Source organism: Panulirus ornatus, chromosome 16, assembly GCF_036320965.1.
Source record: "Panulirus ornatus isolate Po-2019 chromosome 16, ASM3632096v1, whole genome shotgun sequence".
NCBI classification, from domain to species: domain Eukaryota; kingdom Metazoa; phylum Arthropoda; class Malacostraca; order Decapoda; family Palinuridae; genus Panulirus; species Panulirus ornatus.
This window is the reverse complement of record NC_092239.1, coordinates 43,546,532-43,564,377: the sequence shown is the minus strand read 5'-3', so window position 1 is coordinate 43,564,377 and position 17,846 is coordinate 43,546,532. Positions and strand designations below refer to the sequence as shown.

The 17,846-nt window shown below is 40.5% G+C and overlaps 1 protein-coding gene and 1 non-coding gene across 6 annotated transcripts in view; both read left to right on the top strand.

The window, feature by feature from the left end:
• Positions 1 to 17,846, top strand: part of LOC139754272 (uncharacterized) — a 450,851-nt gene that overhangs the window by 376,339 nt on the left and 56,666 nt on the right. For all 5 annotated transcript variants that reach the window (XM_071671650.1, XM_071671645.1, XM_071671646.1 and 2 more), the window contains exons 3-7: positions 11,430 to 11,534; positions 12,722 to 12,819; positions 15,469 to 15,809; positions 16,668 to 16,860; positions 16,953 to 17,132. In XM_071671650.1, the coding sequence (XP_071527751.1) occupies positions 11,430 to 11,534; positions 12,722 to 12,819; positions 15,469 to 15,809; positions 16,668 to 16,860; positions 16,953 to 17,132 (917 nt within the window). The remainder of the gene's footprint in view (positions 1 to 11,429; positions 11,535 to 12,721; positions 12,820 to 15,468; positions 15,810 to 16,667; positions 16,861 to 16,952; positions 17,133 to 17,846) is intronic.
• Positions 1,446 to 1,518, top strand: TRNAR-CCU (transfer RNA arginine (anticodon CCU)). The gene has a single exon. It is a non-coding gene; the product is annotated as a tRNA-Arg (tRNA).

Sequence of the window (17,846 nt, the reverse complement as noted above, 5' to 3'; positions counted from 1 at the left end):
ATTACATTGAACACTAAAACCAATTCGTGGTATTAAATGTCCGTAAACCAGATGTTTGTGAAATCTACAGCACTAAAGCTGATGCGTCAGTAGCGGTCCAGCCATGGTTGAGTGGAAGGTCGCTAATATGGAGTCCAGTGAAATGTGTAGCAAGATGGATCGGGCGGGCGGTAGCGGAGCACAGTGGTGCAGATGTCACAGCAAACAAAGATCACCGTGTTAACAAAAAAAAAATGTACATTGAGACATCAGTAACGTGAGAGAGAGAGAGAGAGAGAGAGAGAGAGAGAGAGAGAGAGAGAGAGAGAGAGAGAGAGAGAGAGTAGGGGGTTGGGGGATCGGTGCAGACTTGAAGCGTAGCGCTAACTGTGGGGCTGTTGATACTATATAGCAACAGTAACTGTGAGAGTATTATTGTAAATGAAATATATATATATATATATATATATATATATATATATATATATATATATATATATATATATATATATATATATATATATATGTATATATATATATATATATATATATATATATATATATATATATATATATATATATATATATATATATATATATATATATATATATAAAGATATAGAGCGGATGCTGCTAGTGTAAATATTTAACTGAATATATTTCTTAAGTTATAAAAGAGAGATGGGAGCCACAACACTGGCTCATAAAGTTCATGATATTTTGAGATCGTCTCTACTTTCCACACCAGGTAGATGAGAAGCTCACTGTGAGATGAGATTGTAATTTGATGATATAACGAACATCTCTCACTGTCTGTCCTCTGGACTATGATGAAGTAAGTCTCCTTGTGATGTGTGTAAAATCGTCTTGTGCTGTTGCTTATAACAATTGACTTAGCCGCTGCTGCCAGCACAGTAGATGACTGAATGTATGAGGCTACCATGATCTGTCAGGGAAATTCCCTCAAGATTTTTTTTAGTCCCAAGATACATGTTCAACGTTTCTGGAGCCATATCCTGTACAAATGTTTTAATGTCTCCAAATTTTCTTTACCACGAAATCATTTACACGTCGAAATAAAAAAGGTCCATATATATGTATACATGTATGTATCCGAACAAAGTGCATGATATATATATATATATATATATATATATATATATATATATATATATATATATATATATATATATATATATGTGTGTGTGTGTGTGTGTGTGTGTGTGTGTGTGTGTGTGTGTGTGTGTGTAGCTGAATTTCATACTGAAGGGAAAATGTTCAGAAGTATATGTACGTTTTCATCAGAGTTTTTGGTACCATACAATAACATGCATTGTCTTTCCTCAGTGAACACAACTGAACAAAAGCTTCGTACCTAAAACATGTTCCTGGTAAACTAGTTAACATTGTGTTGGGCTTCATAGCTAGAGCATTGTGTTGGTCTCCACACACTTGTCTTTACATCAGCCCCTGTGGCCCAATGGATAAGGCATTGGCCTCCTAAGCCAAGGATTGTGGGTTCGAGTCCCACCAGGGGTTCACTTTTATTTGATTCGGCTGCTTCAGTGCAACAGTCGTATGACGGAAGATGCGTCCGGCCCAGCAGGCTGAGGTGGAAGTGGTGGGGGAGGCACTGAGCTAACTAAATATGTTATATAGCCGACGCGGTGATGATGGTGGTGTTCGTGCTGTATGTAAACTGGTATAAATTGCTGTGGCAACTACTGCTGCTCGACAGCGCGCCATAAGCATCTTCCTTCCCAAGCGTGACACATCTCGCGCACGCACACACACATACAACCCGCCCAGCCAGCGTACGTCAGGTGTGGTGGTTTGTGTGAGGTTTAGGTTCATCAGCTGCCGGAGTTATAATGGTCGTCAGTGTCAAGATCAAACAAACCACCAGTCGATCAATATAGACGCCATCTAAAGATAATTCCAATAGTGCACGCGCATGTTTAAAAACCATAGCATGTCAGAATTTTCACTTTCTCCTTTAATTCATGATTTCTTTTTCTTTTCTAACACACACACACACACACACACACACAACACACACACACGCACACGCACACACACACACACACACACACACACACACACATACATACATACATACATCACACGCGCGCTCAGAAACACACACACACACACACACACACACACACACACACACACACACACACACACACACACACTCACATCACACGCGCGCTCAGAAACACACACACACACACACACACACACACACACACACACACACACACACACAGCTCTAAAATCCCACTTTACACAACACACACGTTCACTTAACAGAGCTGACTACGCTACATCCTGCACGCGGCTGCCATTTGTCGCTAATAGCACCGCGAGAACACACAACCCACCTGTGCTCGTGCCGGAACTCTTAATAACGGGCTGTCACTGACGAGAGCCCGTGCTGAGCTTGTGTCTTAGTGAATGTATCACAAACACACACATACTGAAATTAGCAGCCACCTCCCAGTGAAACTTAATGCGCCTACCTGGCAGCTCTACGAACGACTATGAACCCCGTAGGTTACTATCAAAAACAAATAATGTAAATATTGCTGTACTATTTGTTTTGAGCCAGAGCTCTTTTGACATCTTAATTTTCAATATATTTCGGTTGTTTGGTTGGCGTTACGCCTATCAACAGCTGTCATCTTCGTTCAAGCTCTGTCCACTAACCTAAAAATCCATCTCACAGGTCGTAGACTTTCTAATGTATGTATATGATCCATGGCAGTAATATCAGCATCACTTCATTGTGAATTGATAACACTATAGACATTCACTTCAGGTTTTCGTTATAATGAATTTTTCCATACTGATCAAGTCTGTCCGTTATATATGATATTCTTCGTTGCCCCTTCCGTAATTTTAGGTTCTCTTTCTGTTTAGGAAATACATGAAGCACTCGATTTCGCTGTTGTCGGTTAATGATTGTGAGTGAGCGTTATTGCGTTATGAAGTAGGAATATCAACAAGGCGTTTGCAGTAAGGATAGCCTGCGTTACTTTTCTGTCATTTGCATTTTTTCCTAATGTTTTATCGACGTTTATAAAACAAGATACTTCCTGAACGATCGGTTATCGACAGATTCAACAGTTTATTGCTTAATTACACTTATAGCTTTAGCCTTACCGATATTCTTCTGGTAAATTCTTCCTAATCATATGTATATTCTCTTCTTATTAGTTGCTCAAGTTTGATGAAACTACAAGCTTTTGCCGTTCAACAATCTAGTGAGGCTTAGTTTAAGGAAGTGAAGCATTATTCTTTTAAATGAATAGCGTCGTGTTTCATTTGAGTCTCCGTCGACTGACAACTTCTGCCGGCTGGCTGGCTAGACCACATATGGACACACTTAGATATACGTCTACAGAGCATACACTCTCCCAGTCGGCACTTGCACGCAACTCGCTTGTACGTGACCTCCATCCCCTCCATACATACATACTATAAGATACGATCCAACCCAATGTACTCAGCCAGCCAGGTACACAAACTTACGAATAAGTGAACGAGTAAGAGAAAGCACAGTAGCCCGATCTGCCCAAGCGACGACAGCAGCACATAAAGTGCATCTGCGGGTGGCGAGTGCAGGAAAGTAGAAAAAGTGGACAAGGTTGATAAAGAGAGAGCGAGAGAGGCGAACAGAAGAGAGATATAAGAACAGAGAGCAGCCCAGGGTGCATTAAAATCGTCACAATCAGTTATTTAACTTGTAGTGTCTGTTGACATTTTCTGGTGGTGACCTGAACCTAGCAACCACATCTTTAACCTCACACCGGTGGGAACCAGATCGACCGCCAGTTTCAGAGGTTGTGTTTAGGGCTGACGCTGTTCATATGGAAAGAGCCACTGAATTACGTAATCCTCATATTCATGTGACTTATAAAACTACATGGTAGAATTTATCATAACTTAAAAGAGTTAAAGTAATCCATTTTGTGCAACTGATGTATCCTGACGTATATTGGTCTGTACTCGCATATTTCCAAAACTTGTTTAATTCATATGAGAGTAAGATATATAACTCCTGTATATGCAATGTATTTTATATTTGATTTGTGTCGTATAAGTCGTCGGAGACAATAATCCTTCTTTTTATGAACAATGTGTTTGTTTTCGACCCTCGTTCTAAGTATGTGTCACTGTGATTCTGGTGGTCGTCTAATTGTAGGCGAAAATAACTACTGCAGAGAGAATATATGCGAACACAAATTGTTCCTACAACCATCACATAATGTTGCTCAAAACATGTTAAGTCCACAAATGAATTACGGCATTTCAGTGGCAGTAGAAGGGAGCCAATATTGATCATGATAGAGCTAATAATGTTACATCCTTTACAGGGAAACTCGTATGTTAATACATAGGAATTTCATCTAAAAATAAAAGAGGGTTTTGTCGGATTAAGGGGGGGACATATCTAGTTAGAATTGGTAGCCGGTTGGCAGACGTTTTTAATTCTTCACTCTGTATGATTATCCTCCACTGGTATACGTACTCATTAAGATGCGCCGTCATTTCAGTTAAACGAAAACCACTTCGTTCAATACGACAAGCATGTGCTGACACAGTTTGGTACTCACCACTCTTAATTGCAGCATTTCTACATATAATAGTTCATAAAATTTGTGCATTTCCGATTTCAGTTCTGTTTTCAGAAATATTGAAAAGAATTAAATCTTTTAGTAGTATATAGGAATTCTCAGTCTAACGTATTCATTAACACATATATTCTAACATCCGAAGAAATCTAACATTGCATTCTAGAATAAAAGAAAACTGGGTACGAGTTAGAGGTAACTAATGTATTTTCTTCATATTCTTCCTACTCTTTGTTTGGGGTATCTTAATATTTCAGAAAAGGTGCTATGGTCACATTTGTTGCTTTCAAACAATAAATCTAATGTTATCATTATTGATGAGATTGATTATGAATATTAAGAGTTTAATACTTAGCCTAGTTTCTGTTAAATACTTAATAATCCTTAAAAAAATTGCTTTACTCCGGGAAAACTTCTTGTCGCTACAGCGGTCGGTTATACTCTTTTGTTTTTGTGAGCACAGCCCAGTTGGGCCTTAAAAAAGTATCATTCCCTATAAAGTCATGACATCCTTTCCCCCCTTAAATTTGAAACAAATAGGATATATAAAAGAATTGTTTACTGGCAATTGTACCTTGGTCATTATCAAGGAATTTACAAATTCCTTGCTGTGTCACAGAAATATAAGATAATCTAGGTACTAGAAAATATACACATCTTTGAAATTACATATATATATATATATATATATATATATATATATATATATATATATATAACTTGTTCTTTTTCATTTTCAGTGTATTACAGACATTTTTGTACTCTTTGATATTACTTTCATATTTTACGAGTTTATATATTACAGTTTAAGACAAGATGGGCCTCATGCATAGTGAGATTGTTGGTCTCAGAATTCTCTTTAACACCTGAAGAAGATGCTAAAGATTTTTTGGTTGCCGTAATGACCCTGGCAGTTGATAGGCTTAATGCCCAAACCCAATCAAGTATCTTCCATACTGTGTTTTGAATTTCACTGAGCTTCTGAAGGAACCATACAGGATGAACTTACTCCAGGTTTCTCCCAGCATATGTTAAACTCTATTTGGCTCAGACAACCGAAGTTACCATTTGTTTGATCTTCAAGTGTTTTATCCGGTTCCTGACTCACAACTTGACCAGAACTCATTTGTCGTGTAGCCAGCCTGATGCGTGTGTCACTCACACCGTCCTCAACCCACTCCTGCATGATTACTTCCTCAGAGCTTCCCGCTCTGACATCTTGACACTTCTAAACCTCATTGGATCATCATGTCTCCTGACAACTCTGTCATCACACAGTTTTATATCATATGTCAGGAGTCCAGCCACTTCCACTACCGCTTCTGGGACCCAACGAGCTTCCTCGACCACTATTATTCTCCATAAATACCTTATCATTTACTCTATATTCCTTCAAAGGTCTGCCCTCATCATGATATTTCGTTTGATCTTATTATTTCCTGTTTACCCCCTTTTTTTTTTTTAAGTTTGGTCCCAGAAGGGCGAGGGGTTACTGTAGATTTCTTCTCTTTAGTAACTCTGCTGGGTTACTCCCAGTGACAGACTGTGGTGAACAACTAGATCTGAATAGAACCTGGACCACCTTGTTTTGATGTCTGCTTTTCTCATTTTCTTCAGCCTATTTTTGTATGTCTGAACAGCTCTTTCAGTCATGCCATGAGAGCTAAAAAGCAACTCAAGTAACGTTCAATCCTATTCTTTTTTTTCTGTATAGATTAGCCAAGTTCATAACTGGTAAACTGGCCTCCGTTAACACTGACTAACACTGAGGGCCGGCCATGAGTGGTAATAATAGCCCTCACCTCAGCAGTGGTTGCGAGTGTTGACGTACTATTCATAATCCTTACCTCTGACCAATTTGAAGAAGCGTCAATGAGGACCAAACACATATGCACCATGAACGGTCCTGCGAGATCTACATATACTCTCTCCCATGGCTTACCGGGGTATGGCCACACATGAAGCGGTGCAACACACGGTTTATTTCTATTTACTTGACAGATCTCACAAGTTTCAACTATGTGTTCAGTATCTCTACCTAAATTAGGCCACCAAACATATGATCTAGCGATGTCCTTCATTGTGGAGATACCTGGATGAGCCTCGTACAGTTCTTTTACTACACTGCTATCCTGCTGGAGGAACCACTACCCCGCTCACCCACATTGTACAACCTTCAACTGGACTAAGTTCATCTCTACGCACATAAATTGACTTAAATTCTGGGACGTTGAGCAGCTTTTGCCCAACCATTTCTGATGAAAGACAAGACTTTAGCATATACTGGGTCATGCGTTGTCCTGATGTGTTTAGCTGCCACTGGTGAATCTTCAGTGTGCTCTATAACAACAATATGGTGTCTGTGGGGAGTGATACTGATGCTGGCTTCTCCGCCAATGGTAACCTACACAACAGGTCAGCATTTGCAGTGTCACGACCATTTCTAAATTTCAACTGGTAATCATAACCAGCAAGTGAGATGGCCCAACGTTGTATTCTCGCACCAGCCATACTGGGCAATGCCTTGTGTTCATACAAAAGTGACACTGTGGGCTTGTGGTCTGTGCTCGATGTGAATAATCCTCCATACACATAGTTATGAACATGGTGCACCCCAGACGCTGTTGGCAAACTCTCTGTGTCACTTTGTGGATATCTAATTTTTTTGTCATCATTCAGTTTGCGTGAAGCAAAAGCTAGAGGTTGTTGTGATCCATCTTCCTGTTTGTGTTCTAGCGTTGCCTGTATAGCATACGGTGATGCATCACATGACACAACAAGAGGCCTCTCTGGATCATGTACCATAACCTCACCAGACAACAACATCTGCTTGGCTTTCTCAAATGCAGCTTCTTGTGGTCTGCAACCACTGCCGTTGCACCCGCTTCCTTAACAGTATATACAATGGCACAAACACTGAAGAGACTTTCCTGTGAAATTGACCATAAAGATCTATACATCCTAAAAATGATCGCAATTTTTGCACATCTTTTGGCCTGGGTGCGTCCACAATTGCTTTTACTCTACTGTATAATATATGACTGCCCTGTGCATCAATTTTGTGTCCTAAATAACTCGAACTGTTCTTGAAAAACACATTTCGTCAAATTGCAGCTTCAAACCATTTTCATTTAATCTCTCCACCACTTTGGTCAAGTTTGCTCTGTGTTCTGCTTCACTGCTTCCAGTGATCACAATATCATCTAGATACACAACAGTGTGAGGAAATGTCTCTCAATAGATTGCAAATTTCCCTTTGAAAAGTCGCAGGTTCATTCGTGATTCCAGAGGCCCGGTAATCTATTATAACAGAGCAACCTCTGTGTGTGTGTTCATCACACAATACTTCTTTGACTCTTCATCCTGTAACATCTGTTGATAAGCACGACCCAAATCCAGTTTTTACGAAGACTTTCCTTCTACCAGAAGGGTCAATAAATCATTTATTTTTGGACTTGGAAAAGAGTCCTTCTCAGCCACCGGGTTTACCCTCACTTTGAAGTCTCCACAAATTCTAACTTCTGAGCAGGAATTGGACACAGCCACTATCGGAATGGCCCATTCTGAGCTTTCCACTTGTGTGTGTTGCACTTGCCACTAGCCTGTCTAGTTGTATGTATGTGGCTCTCTCAAAGAAAAGGGCAGTGGGCGAGCTTTCAAAAATTTCAGCTTTACACGAGCATCTACATGAATATTGTCCTTCCCTCCAGTGTACGTGCCCAACCCTTCCTCAAATACACCAGCGTACTTCATATTGAAATCCCTCGCAAACTTTACTATCCAAATGTTCCTGTACATTAAACACTGAATTCCTTCTGTAAATCTGGAGTGTTTGTGATCACTTCCTACGTAATAAATTTTGTCCATCACCTCTACTGCTACCACTAACGGCAACTCATATACCAGACCATAGTGTGGTACATGAACTTTCATAACACCTTTAAATGTGAATCTTTCTCTTCTTTTTGACGTCAGCATCACATTATCTTCCGTTCGTTTCTCTTGTGATCTGGGTACCTTGTCACACAGACTCTTGTAATCATGTTCATTTATTATGGTAAAATTTGCACCTATCTCAAAATCTACCTCTTGCCCTCCAGTGTTCAGTCTACACATAAATGGCTGAGCTCTGCCCAGTTGAACTACTATCTTGTTTCCACTACCATGATAATGTACTGAACTAAATCCAAAATACTCTACTTTCCTCAACACCATTATTGTTTTCTAATCCTTCTTCATTGGTTGTCTATGTTTTCCACTTGATACATTTTAGCCGGTCATCTTCTCCCTCCCGGCGGTCCTCCTCCCCCTCAGTGCGGTCCTCCTCCCCCTCAGTGCGGTCCTCCTACCCTCACTGAGGTCCTCCTCTCCCTCAGTGCGGTCCTCCTCCCCCTCAGTGCGGTCCTCCTACCCTCACTGAGGTCCTCCTCCCCCTCAGTGCGGTCCTCCTCCCCCTCAGTGCGGTCCTCCTACCCTCACTGAGGTCCTCCTCCCCCTCAGTGCGGTCCTCCTCCCCCTCAGTGCGGTCCTCCTACCCTCACTGAGGTCCTCCTCCCCCTCAGTGCGGTCCTCCTCCCCCTCAGTGCGGTCCTCCTACCCTCACTGAGGTCCTCCTCCCCCTCAGTGCGGTCTTCTTCTCCCTCTTGGTGGTCTTCCTCCCCCTCTGGACGCTGTTCTCCTCCTCCTAAGTGGAGGCGTTCTCTTGGGTGTGTTGTTTGGTGAAGGTTTGAAACTGCTACTAGTAGATGCCCATCCATCCTTTCTTCTCTTGGTCCAGTCCTGTCGCTGAGACGACTGTCATTTACGGGAGAAATGGCTTCCTTGTTGGCCGTTGTAACACCTCTTGTCTCTGGCCCGACAGCTGTCTGGATGATGAAGTTCACCGCATCTCCAACAGGGTGGGCCTTGTGTCACTGCTTGCAGGGATGATGACTGCTTCTTGTCTGACACCACGTCCTTCTGTGTGGCCTCTATTGACACCGCCAGATCGTAGATATTCTTGTACAACAGAACCTTCACCAGTCGTGGGCTCCAATGGCAGTAGTTTTACTGGAATCTGTTCATCGTTGATGCCTACAATCAACCGATCGCGCAGCATTTGATCTTGCGGGTCTGTCGTCAAAGAGCTAATGTTGAGCAACAACACTCTTCCCTGGTCGCCTGATTCTTTTATGGGATTCTAATCTCGTACTGTGTTCTTGACTGCATCTTTTATATCGTTTGCCGAGAAATGATGTTGGAGACGCTTCTTGTACTCAGTCCAGGATTCAGTGTCTGGATCAAATTCGCTTACGTTTGCAGTAATCCACCGGCAGAAATCACTCGACAAGGTCGACTGGTTATTATCATCGTGGGACACCGTTTTCCCACTTGTTCGTAACTTTCATTGGTTGTCCACACTAATTTCATGCAGTTTTATCCTCGTCGCCGCTTATGTGATTGTGAAATATATCGTTGAAGGTAGTTGCAGTTATACACTTAATAGTTACTTAAATAAATGCTTTACTCTGGGAAATCTGGTTGCCACAGCAATCGGTTATACTCTTTTGTTTTTGTAAACAGAACCCAACTGGGCCATTTATTCCCCATAAAGTTATGGCAACGAGCAGTTACGAAAAATGACTATATATACATATATATATATATATATATATATATATATATATATATATATATATATATATATATATATGTGCTGGTAACCACGAGGAAAGTGAAACACGGTAAGTTCTCATGTGCACTTTCGTGTAATGATCACATCGTCAGGGGAGATACAAGAATAAGATAGAAGACGTAGAAGTCAGTTACTGTTTTACCATTGTATACATCTTTACATGTCTTACATCTGACGGCGTATATGCTCCCAATTGTATAATAATTACAAAAGTAAGCCCAGTTATCAGATAATTTGGATTTTTTACACCGTCAAGTGGAAGGCATGTAAAGATGTGCATACATTGGCCAGACTGGTAAATCAGGAACAGATGCTACAGGCAACGTAATTCAGTACGCAGGGGTGACCAAGGAATGCTAAACATATATATATATTACCTGAATTTCATCCTGATAATGAACTTATTTGCTCAGATAAAGACGACCTTGAAGGAGGTGTAAGGAATAGTGGGAAATTGTATTAGAAAATCGATATCATCCCACAAAATCATGTTTCTTAATATAGGTCATATTCATCATCCTGGATAAGATTCTGAGTTTCAGATTGTGTTTTGAGACCGATAAGTCCCGAAATTAAGGTTTGAATTAATAGTTTGATGTATTTCATATTTTACTTCTTACTGTTTGCTGTCTGCCAGCTCAAGCCACCACTTTAGAATATGCAATATTAATATTTATGCAGTTTTGAGAGAAAAAGTAACTGGTCTGAATAATATCCTGTATTTCTTGCCGTTTTCTCAAAAAGAAACTAAAATCTTAGTATTGATCACATATATCATGCTGACTAACGTTTCGTTGCAGGATAATAATGTCGAGAAAATGTTCATAACTACAGTTAGTGTTTGTTGATGATCACATGACAGGATATTGTGTTTATTTAATGAATTATGTAATGTTAACTGAAATCTTGGATAACATATTTTATGTGAAATAAGATTATAGTAAAGAGAGTAACTAGATAAATTGTTAAAGAGGGTAACTTTTTTTCATAAACATACTTGTTTCAGTCCTTACATGTTTCGACCCCTCACGGGCACACTTAGATTTTGTGTACTGCTTTAAGATAGAATGATCACTGTAGGTAAACCTCTTTGTTTATGATACGTAATGTGACCAGTATCCATTTTCTACCCCCAGGAATTTCTGTCCCTACACTGTGAGCAAGATGGTGTCGTGCAAAGTGGCCAATGGCACGGAGACCTATACAGGCAAAGTCAAAATCAGGAACCGTGTTCAGTTTATGTAAGTATCGTGTAACCCTCCACAACTGTGCTTAACTTTGGTGTTAATGATTTGTACTATTGTAATTGTGTTTTATGTACATGTATATGATACGTATCATACCTATGTATTTGTATATGTATATGATACGCTTATGTATTTGTATATGTATATGATACACTTATGTATTTGTATATGTATGTGATACACCTATGTATTTGTATATGTATATTATACACTTATGTATTTGTATATATATGTGATACACCTATGTATTTGTATATGTATATGATACACCTGTGTATTTGTATATGTATATGATACACCTGTGTATTTGTATATGTATATGATACACTTATGTATTTGTATATGTATGTGATACACCTATGTATTTGTATATGTATCTGATACAACCAATTTAGTTGATATCTCCTTGATATTATTACATGATAGTTTCTAGTATATTCAATCTGAAGACGCTCCTTGTACTCAGTCCAGGATTCAGAGTCTGAATCAAATTCGCTTACATTGTATTTATATCATAACATACTCAGAGTTCATAGTTTTTCATCATACATGAGAACTTTTAGTGTCCGATTTTTGCATGGGTTCAACAACCTGGAATTCATATATTACTCTAGGGACCATTACTCTGTTGTTATACATTATTTCTTTTTCAGTATTTGTCTCCGACATCACGCACCGAACACCGGCTCTCTCTCTCTCTCTCTCTCTCTCTCTCTCTCTCTCTCTCTCTCTCTCTCTCTCTCTCTCTCTCTCTCTCTCTCTCTCTCTCTCTCTCTCGTAGGTAGTAGACAGCCACCGACCAAGGAAGTATGTATATTACCAGTACTGGTACCCGCCTGGGTATCGGAAGGGTTCGTGATGGCTGCACAGTCAGCCAGCACTTCAGTGGCTGTCAAGTGTCATTCCTGTGACCCAGGAAGCTGTCTCTTTCCTTTCTGCTGCCTCACACGCCCGTGAGCTGCATGCATTCATTCTACAGACATCTCCATCCCGCACATAACACTTGACAACACATTACTCATATTAATCCTTCATGTTTCGTCGTAAGTTCTCGTAGGCCAGTAACACACTACTTGCTCATACGAGCACGAAGTCCCTCCCGTCTGTTGCTATCGTGGACCCACACCGTCCGTGAGGCGTGTGTGTCATGTTGCTGACTCGAGTCTTCTTACCTGCTGCAGGACCATGACCCGGCCTCGCTACGTCACGTCTTTCAAGGAGGTGAAGGAGACGGAGTACGGCTGCTGTCCAGGCTTCTACGGCGACAACTGTGATCATAGTAAGGGCTGATATATATATATATATTTTCTTTTCTTTCAAACTATTCGCCATTTCCCGCGTTAGCGAGGTAGCGTTAAGAACAGAGGACTGGGCCTTTGAGGGAATACCCTCACCTGGCCCAATTCTCTGTTCCTTCTTTTGGAAAATTAAAAAAAAAAAAAAAAAAAAACCGAGAGGGGAGGATTTCCAGCCCCCCGCTCCCTCCCCTTTTAGTCGCCTTCTACGACACGCAGGGAATACGTGGGAAGTACTCTTAATCCCCTATCCCCAGGGATATATATATATATATATATATATATATATATATATATATATATATATATATATATATATATATATATTCATTATACTTAGTCGCTGTATCCCGCGTTAGCGAGGTAGCGCAAGGAAAGAGACGAAAGAATGTCCCAACTCACCCACATACACATTTATATACATAAACACGCACATATACATACCTATACATTTCAACGTATACATACATAGACATATACATATATACGCATGTACATATTCATACTTGCTGCCTTCATCCATTCTTGTCGCTACCCCGTCACACATGAAATAGCACCCCCCCTCCTCTTCATATATATATATATATATATATATATATATATATATATATATATATATATATATATATATATATATATATATATATATATGCTAGTCAAGAATATCACTAACCAGTTTAAACAAGAGTTCAGTTCGCATATGAACTTAAACAACACCCGAATTACACATACCACATGACTTGGAGAGGATCACAATTTTGCACGTGATCAAGTATATTCCTATGAGTCCCCGGTGAAAATGAGACACGATAAGTTCCCAAGTCCTCTTTCGTGTAATAATCACGTCATCAGGGAAGACACGAGAGAGAAATATAACAGTCAGTTGATATACAAAGAAGAGACGTAGCTCGGACGCCATTTGGTAAACATGCGAATGTTCAAGACAGACAACGAGCGTATCATAAACTTATTTTGTTGACAAGAAGGGAAATTGTTTAATATTCTATCAACAATAAAGCTATCCAATTTGTATAGACCTTCACTAATATTAAGATTATAATTCTATGTGTATCTAATGATAGAAGATTCAAGGATATTTTTCGTGGTGCTGGAGTTTAGAGTTAATAACTGAGATGGCATTACTCCAGTCAATACAGTGATCACAGGTTTTAACGTGATTAAACAAGGCATTTGATTCTTGTCCTGTTCTTACACTATATTTATGTTGCTTAAGTCTAACAGAAAAATCCTTACCAGTCTGCCCAACATAAAACTTATCACAATTTCTCCATGGCACTTTATAAATGCATCCAGAATTTCTGGTGAATTCCTGATTAACGTATTCTTTATAGTATTATTGTATCTAATGTATCATTGTATTTATAGTATTTAATGTAAATGTTGCCTTCAGCAACAATAATACTATAAAGAATGTCTTAATCAGGGACTCACCAGAAAATTCTCCTGGGTGCATCTGTAAAGTGCCATGTGGAAATTGTGATAAGTTTTATGCTGGGCAGACGTAGCTAGGACGCCATTTGGTAAACATGTGTATGCTGGTGGGTTGGGCCATTCCTCGTCTGTTTCCTTGCGCTACCTCGCTAACGTGGGAGACGGCGGTAAGTATAATAAAGAAAAAAAATGGAGGAAGTATTCATAGAAAAGGGGGACCTCTTTTATTGTTACATTTATGAACACTAGATAACATGAAGCTTGATTCTGATTATCTTCAGAGACTTTGGAGGTTCACAAAATTTGTAGGCTTGTCTGAGGGTAGAGCTAGTATGTAGCAACTGGTTGGACTCATAGCAGCAGTTGCTAGTCTGTAACAGTCTCTCTGAAGGCAGAGCAACAGTTGCCAGTGTGTAACAGTCTCTCTGAAGGCAGAGCAGCAGTTGCCAGTGTGTAACAGTCTCTCTGGAGGCAGAGCAGCAGTTGCCAGTGTGTAACAGTCTCTCTGGAGGCAGAGCAGCAGTTGCCAGTGTGTAACAGTCCCTCTGAAGGTAGAGCAGCAGTTGCTAGTGTGTAACAGTCCTTCTGAAGGCAGAACAGCAGTTGCTAGTGTGTAACGATCCCTATGAAAAAAAAAGAGCAACTGCTGAAGTTGGCGCCACCTGACTTGTCATTAGTGTTTGTAACACTGATCATGTGCTGATGGTCTATTATCAATTAACAGATTAATGATTATTATCAATTCAATTTTCACTGGACCCTGACACTGTTACATGTAGAATGTTTACTTAAATCATACTAGCATTTCATGATGGTGTGTGAATCCATTTTCTTACATCACTAGTGTGTGAATGCAGCATTTTCTTACGGTACTAGAAAATGGGCCACAAGGCAGACTTAGCAAATTTAACGTCAACTCAATCGATTTTCCTTTAATGATGTAGACTGACGTCTTTGGTTTTTCATAGGCAATTAGGCTTCTCTTGGCAACCCCTGTTATTTTCAAACCAGTTTTTCCTGTGTATGTATGTATGTATGTATGTATGTATGTATGTATGTATGTATGCATGTACGTATGTATGTACCTTTGTTGCTTGCGTTCTAAGTTAGTGACTTTATTGGGTTTTACTTTGATCTTGTATTTGTGTCCGTACTAATCACAAATCTCTCATTTCCGGCAGCGTGCTTTAACTGCACCCAGATGCACAACTTGCTCTCTCGGGTGCGGACGTTGGAAGCCAAGCTCCTGCGCTCACCGTCCGCCTCGCTGCCCCCGCTGGGCGAACCCGTGATCGAGATGGGTCTCCCGGACACCTCCCACGTCAGCGATCACCCGCTGAACCGCGGGCGCGGGCGAGGCCGGGGACGTTCGAACAACAGGGGCCGAGGGCGCTTCAGTAGCACCAGCAGCAGAGGGCGTGGGCGTGTGAATGAAAGGAGGAGAAATAATGGCAGACGTCGCGAGCAGGACATCCGTGGGGATATTGATATAGTGGAGGAGGGAGGAAGCGACGCGTATAATGTGAGTCATAGTCTGGCGTCGTACCATATTTTTCCGTGGTCCTGAATCTGGCTACTTTTCGTACAGCAGCTTTTAACGTTTTCTTAATTATTATTCTAAATCACTAGTTTTATTTTTTTTCCATTCTCTCTCTCTCTCTCTCTCTCTCTCTCTCTCTCTCTCTCTCATATATATATATATATATATATATATATATATATATATATATATATATATATATATATAAATATATATATATATATATATATATATTCCTATTGCTAACCTCTGTCACGTTCTCGGGAGTCCTGCAGCTGGCCCCTTCCAAAATCGTAGCCTCCACTACCCGTTCCTCCAGTTTGCAATAAAGATGTTCCTGTGTTTTATTGCATATCTTCTAATTTATTGCAGAATGAAATGAGACTGTTTTTTGTGTACAATTTTCAAATCATAAGTTGTAACTCTGCTCACTTATTCTATTGCGACGACCTTATGATTTTGCACGATCAGTATATCCGCTGTCTCCATTGATATTATTCATGTAAAGAATATTTATTGTGAGGACAATATATGCGGTGGGAGTATGTAACAGTCCTTCTAAATATATAGCAGCAGTTGCTAGTGTGTAACAGTCCCCCCTTAATACCTTAAGGTGTATAAGAATTTCATTTTCTTATTGATATTGTAGTTAAAAGTTGGCGTCCATGAGAAGCCTGGCAGTCAGTCTGTAGGTCTAAAACCCAGTCAACCTAACCTACGTCTTTGCTCTGACGGTGTGCTGTCTGAGGAGGAGGAGGTGAGGAGCAGGAGGAGGAGGAGGTGAGGAGCAGGAGGAGGAGGAGAAGAAGTTTAAGATACTCTTACCAATTATTCCAACAGGGAGAGGGCATTTCTCCACGGCCCACCCTCAGCACGGAACCGGTCGGGTCCAACCAGTGTGTCTGCCCTCCCGGTCCGCCTGGCCCACCTGGACCACCTGGCCGTGATGGCCTCAGAGGCATCGACGGGCGGGACGGCAGCCCTGGCCCAGTTGGACCGCCCGGGGTACCTGGTTTCATTACACGTGGACCAGGTAAGAGGCTGGTTAGTCATGATGCAGGATATGATAACACAGACTTACAGGTTTCGAGACCTTACTGGAACTAACTGTTTACCATTGCTTAGGAGGTGACTTCGAGGGTGAGACCAACTTCCTCCCTGGCCCACCTGGACCGCCGGGCGCTGCCGGTCCAGCTGGACCAAGGGGTCTTCCCGGTAAAGATGGCCGGCCTGGACAAATTGGACCACCGGGACGGGATGGCGAGATCGGATCCCCTGGCCGGCTGGGACCTGCCGGTCCACGAGGTACGTGTGTGACCACGGCTGTTGTGTTCCATTCCCAAGACCTCTCATACTCTCATAGCAACACTCGCTCCGAAGCCCAGTTCAATATAGCTGACAAAAAAACTCTGTTTAATTCCTTACATATCAGGCGCCAGGTAAGCCACCTCCCAAATATTTGTATCGTATGATAAAAGCAAGTATAATGACATTAACCAATACAGGTCACATACAGCGATACATAATATAATGACACATATGGAGATACATAAAATAATGACATTAACTAGTACAGGTCACATACAGTGATACATAATATAATGACACATATGGAGATACATAAAATAATGACATTAACTAGTACAGGTCACATATGGAGATACTTGAAATAATGACATTAACTAGTACAGGTCACATACAGCGATACATTATACAATGACATTAACCAATACAGGTCAAATACAGAGATACATAATATAATGGCATTAACTAGTACAGGTCACTTACAGCGATACATTATATAATGACATTAACCAATACAGGTCACATACAGCGATACATAATATAATGACATTAACCAATACAGGTCACATACAGCGATACATAATATAATGACATTAACCAATACAGGTCAAATACAGAGATACATAATATAATGGCATTAACTAGTACAGGTCACTTACAGCGATACATTATATAATGACATTAACCAATACAGGTCACATATAGAGATACATA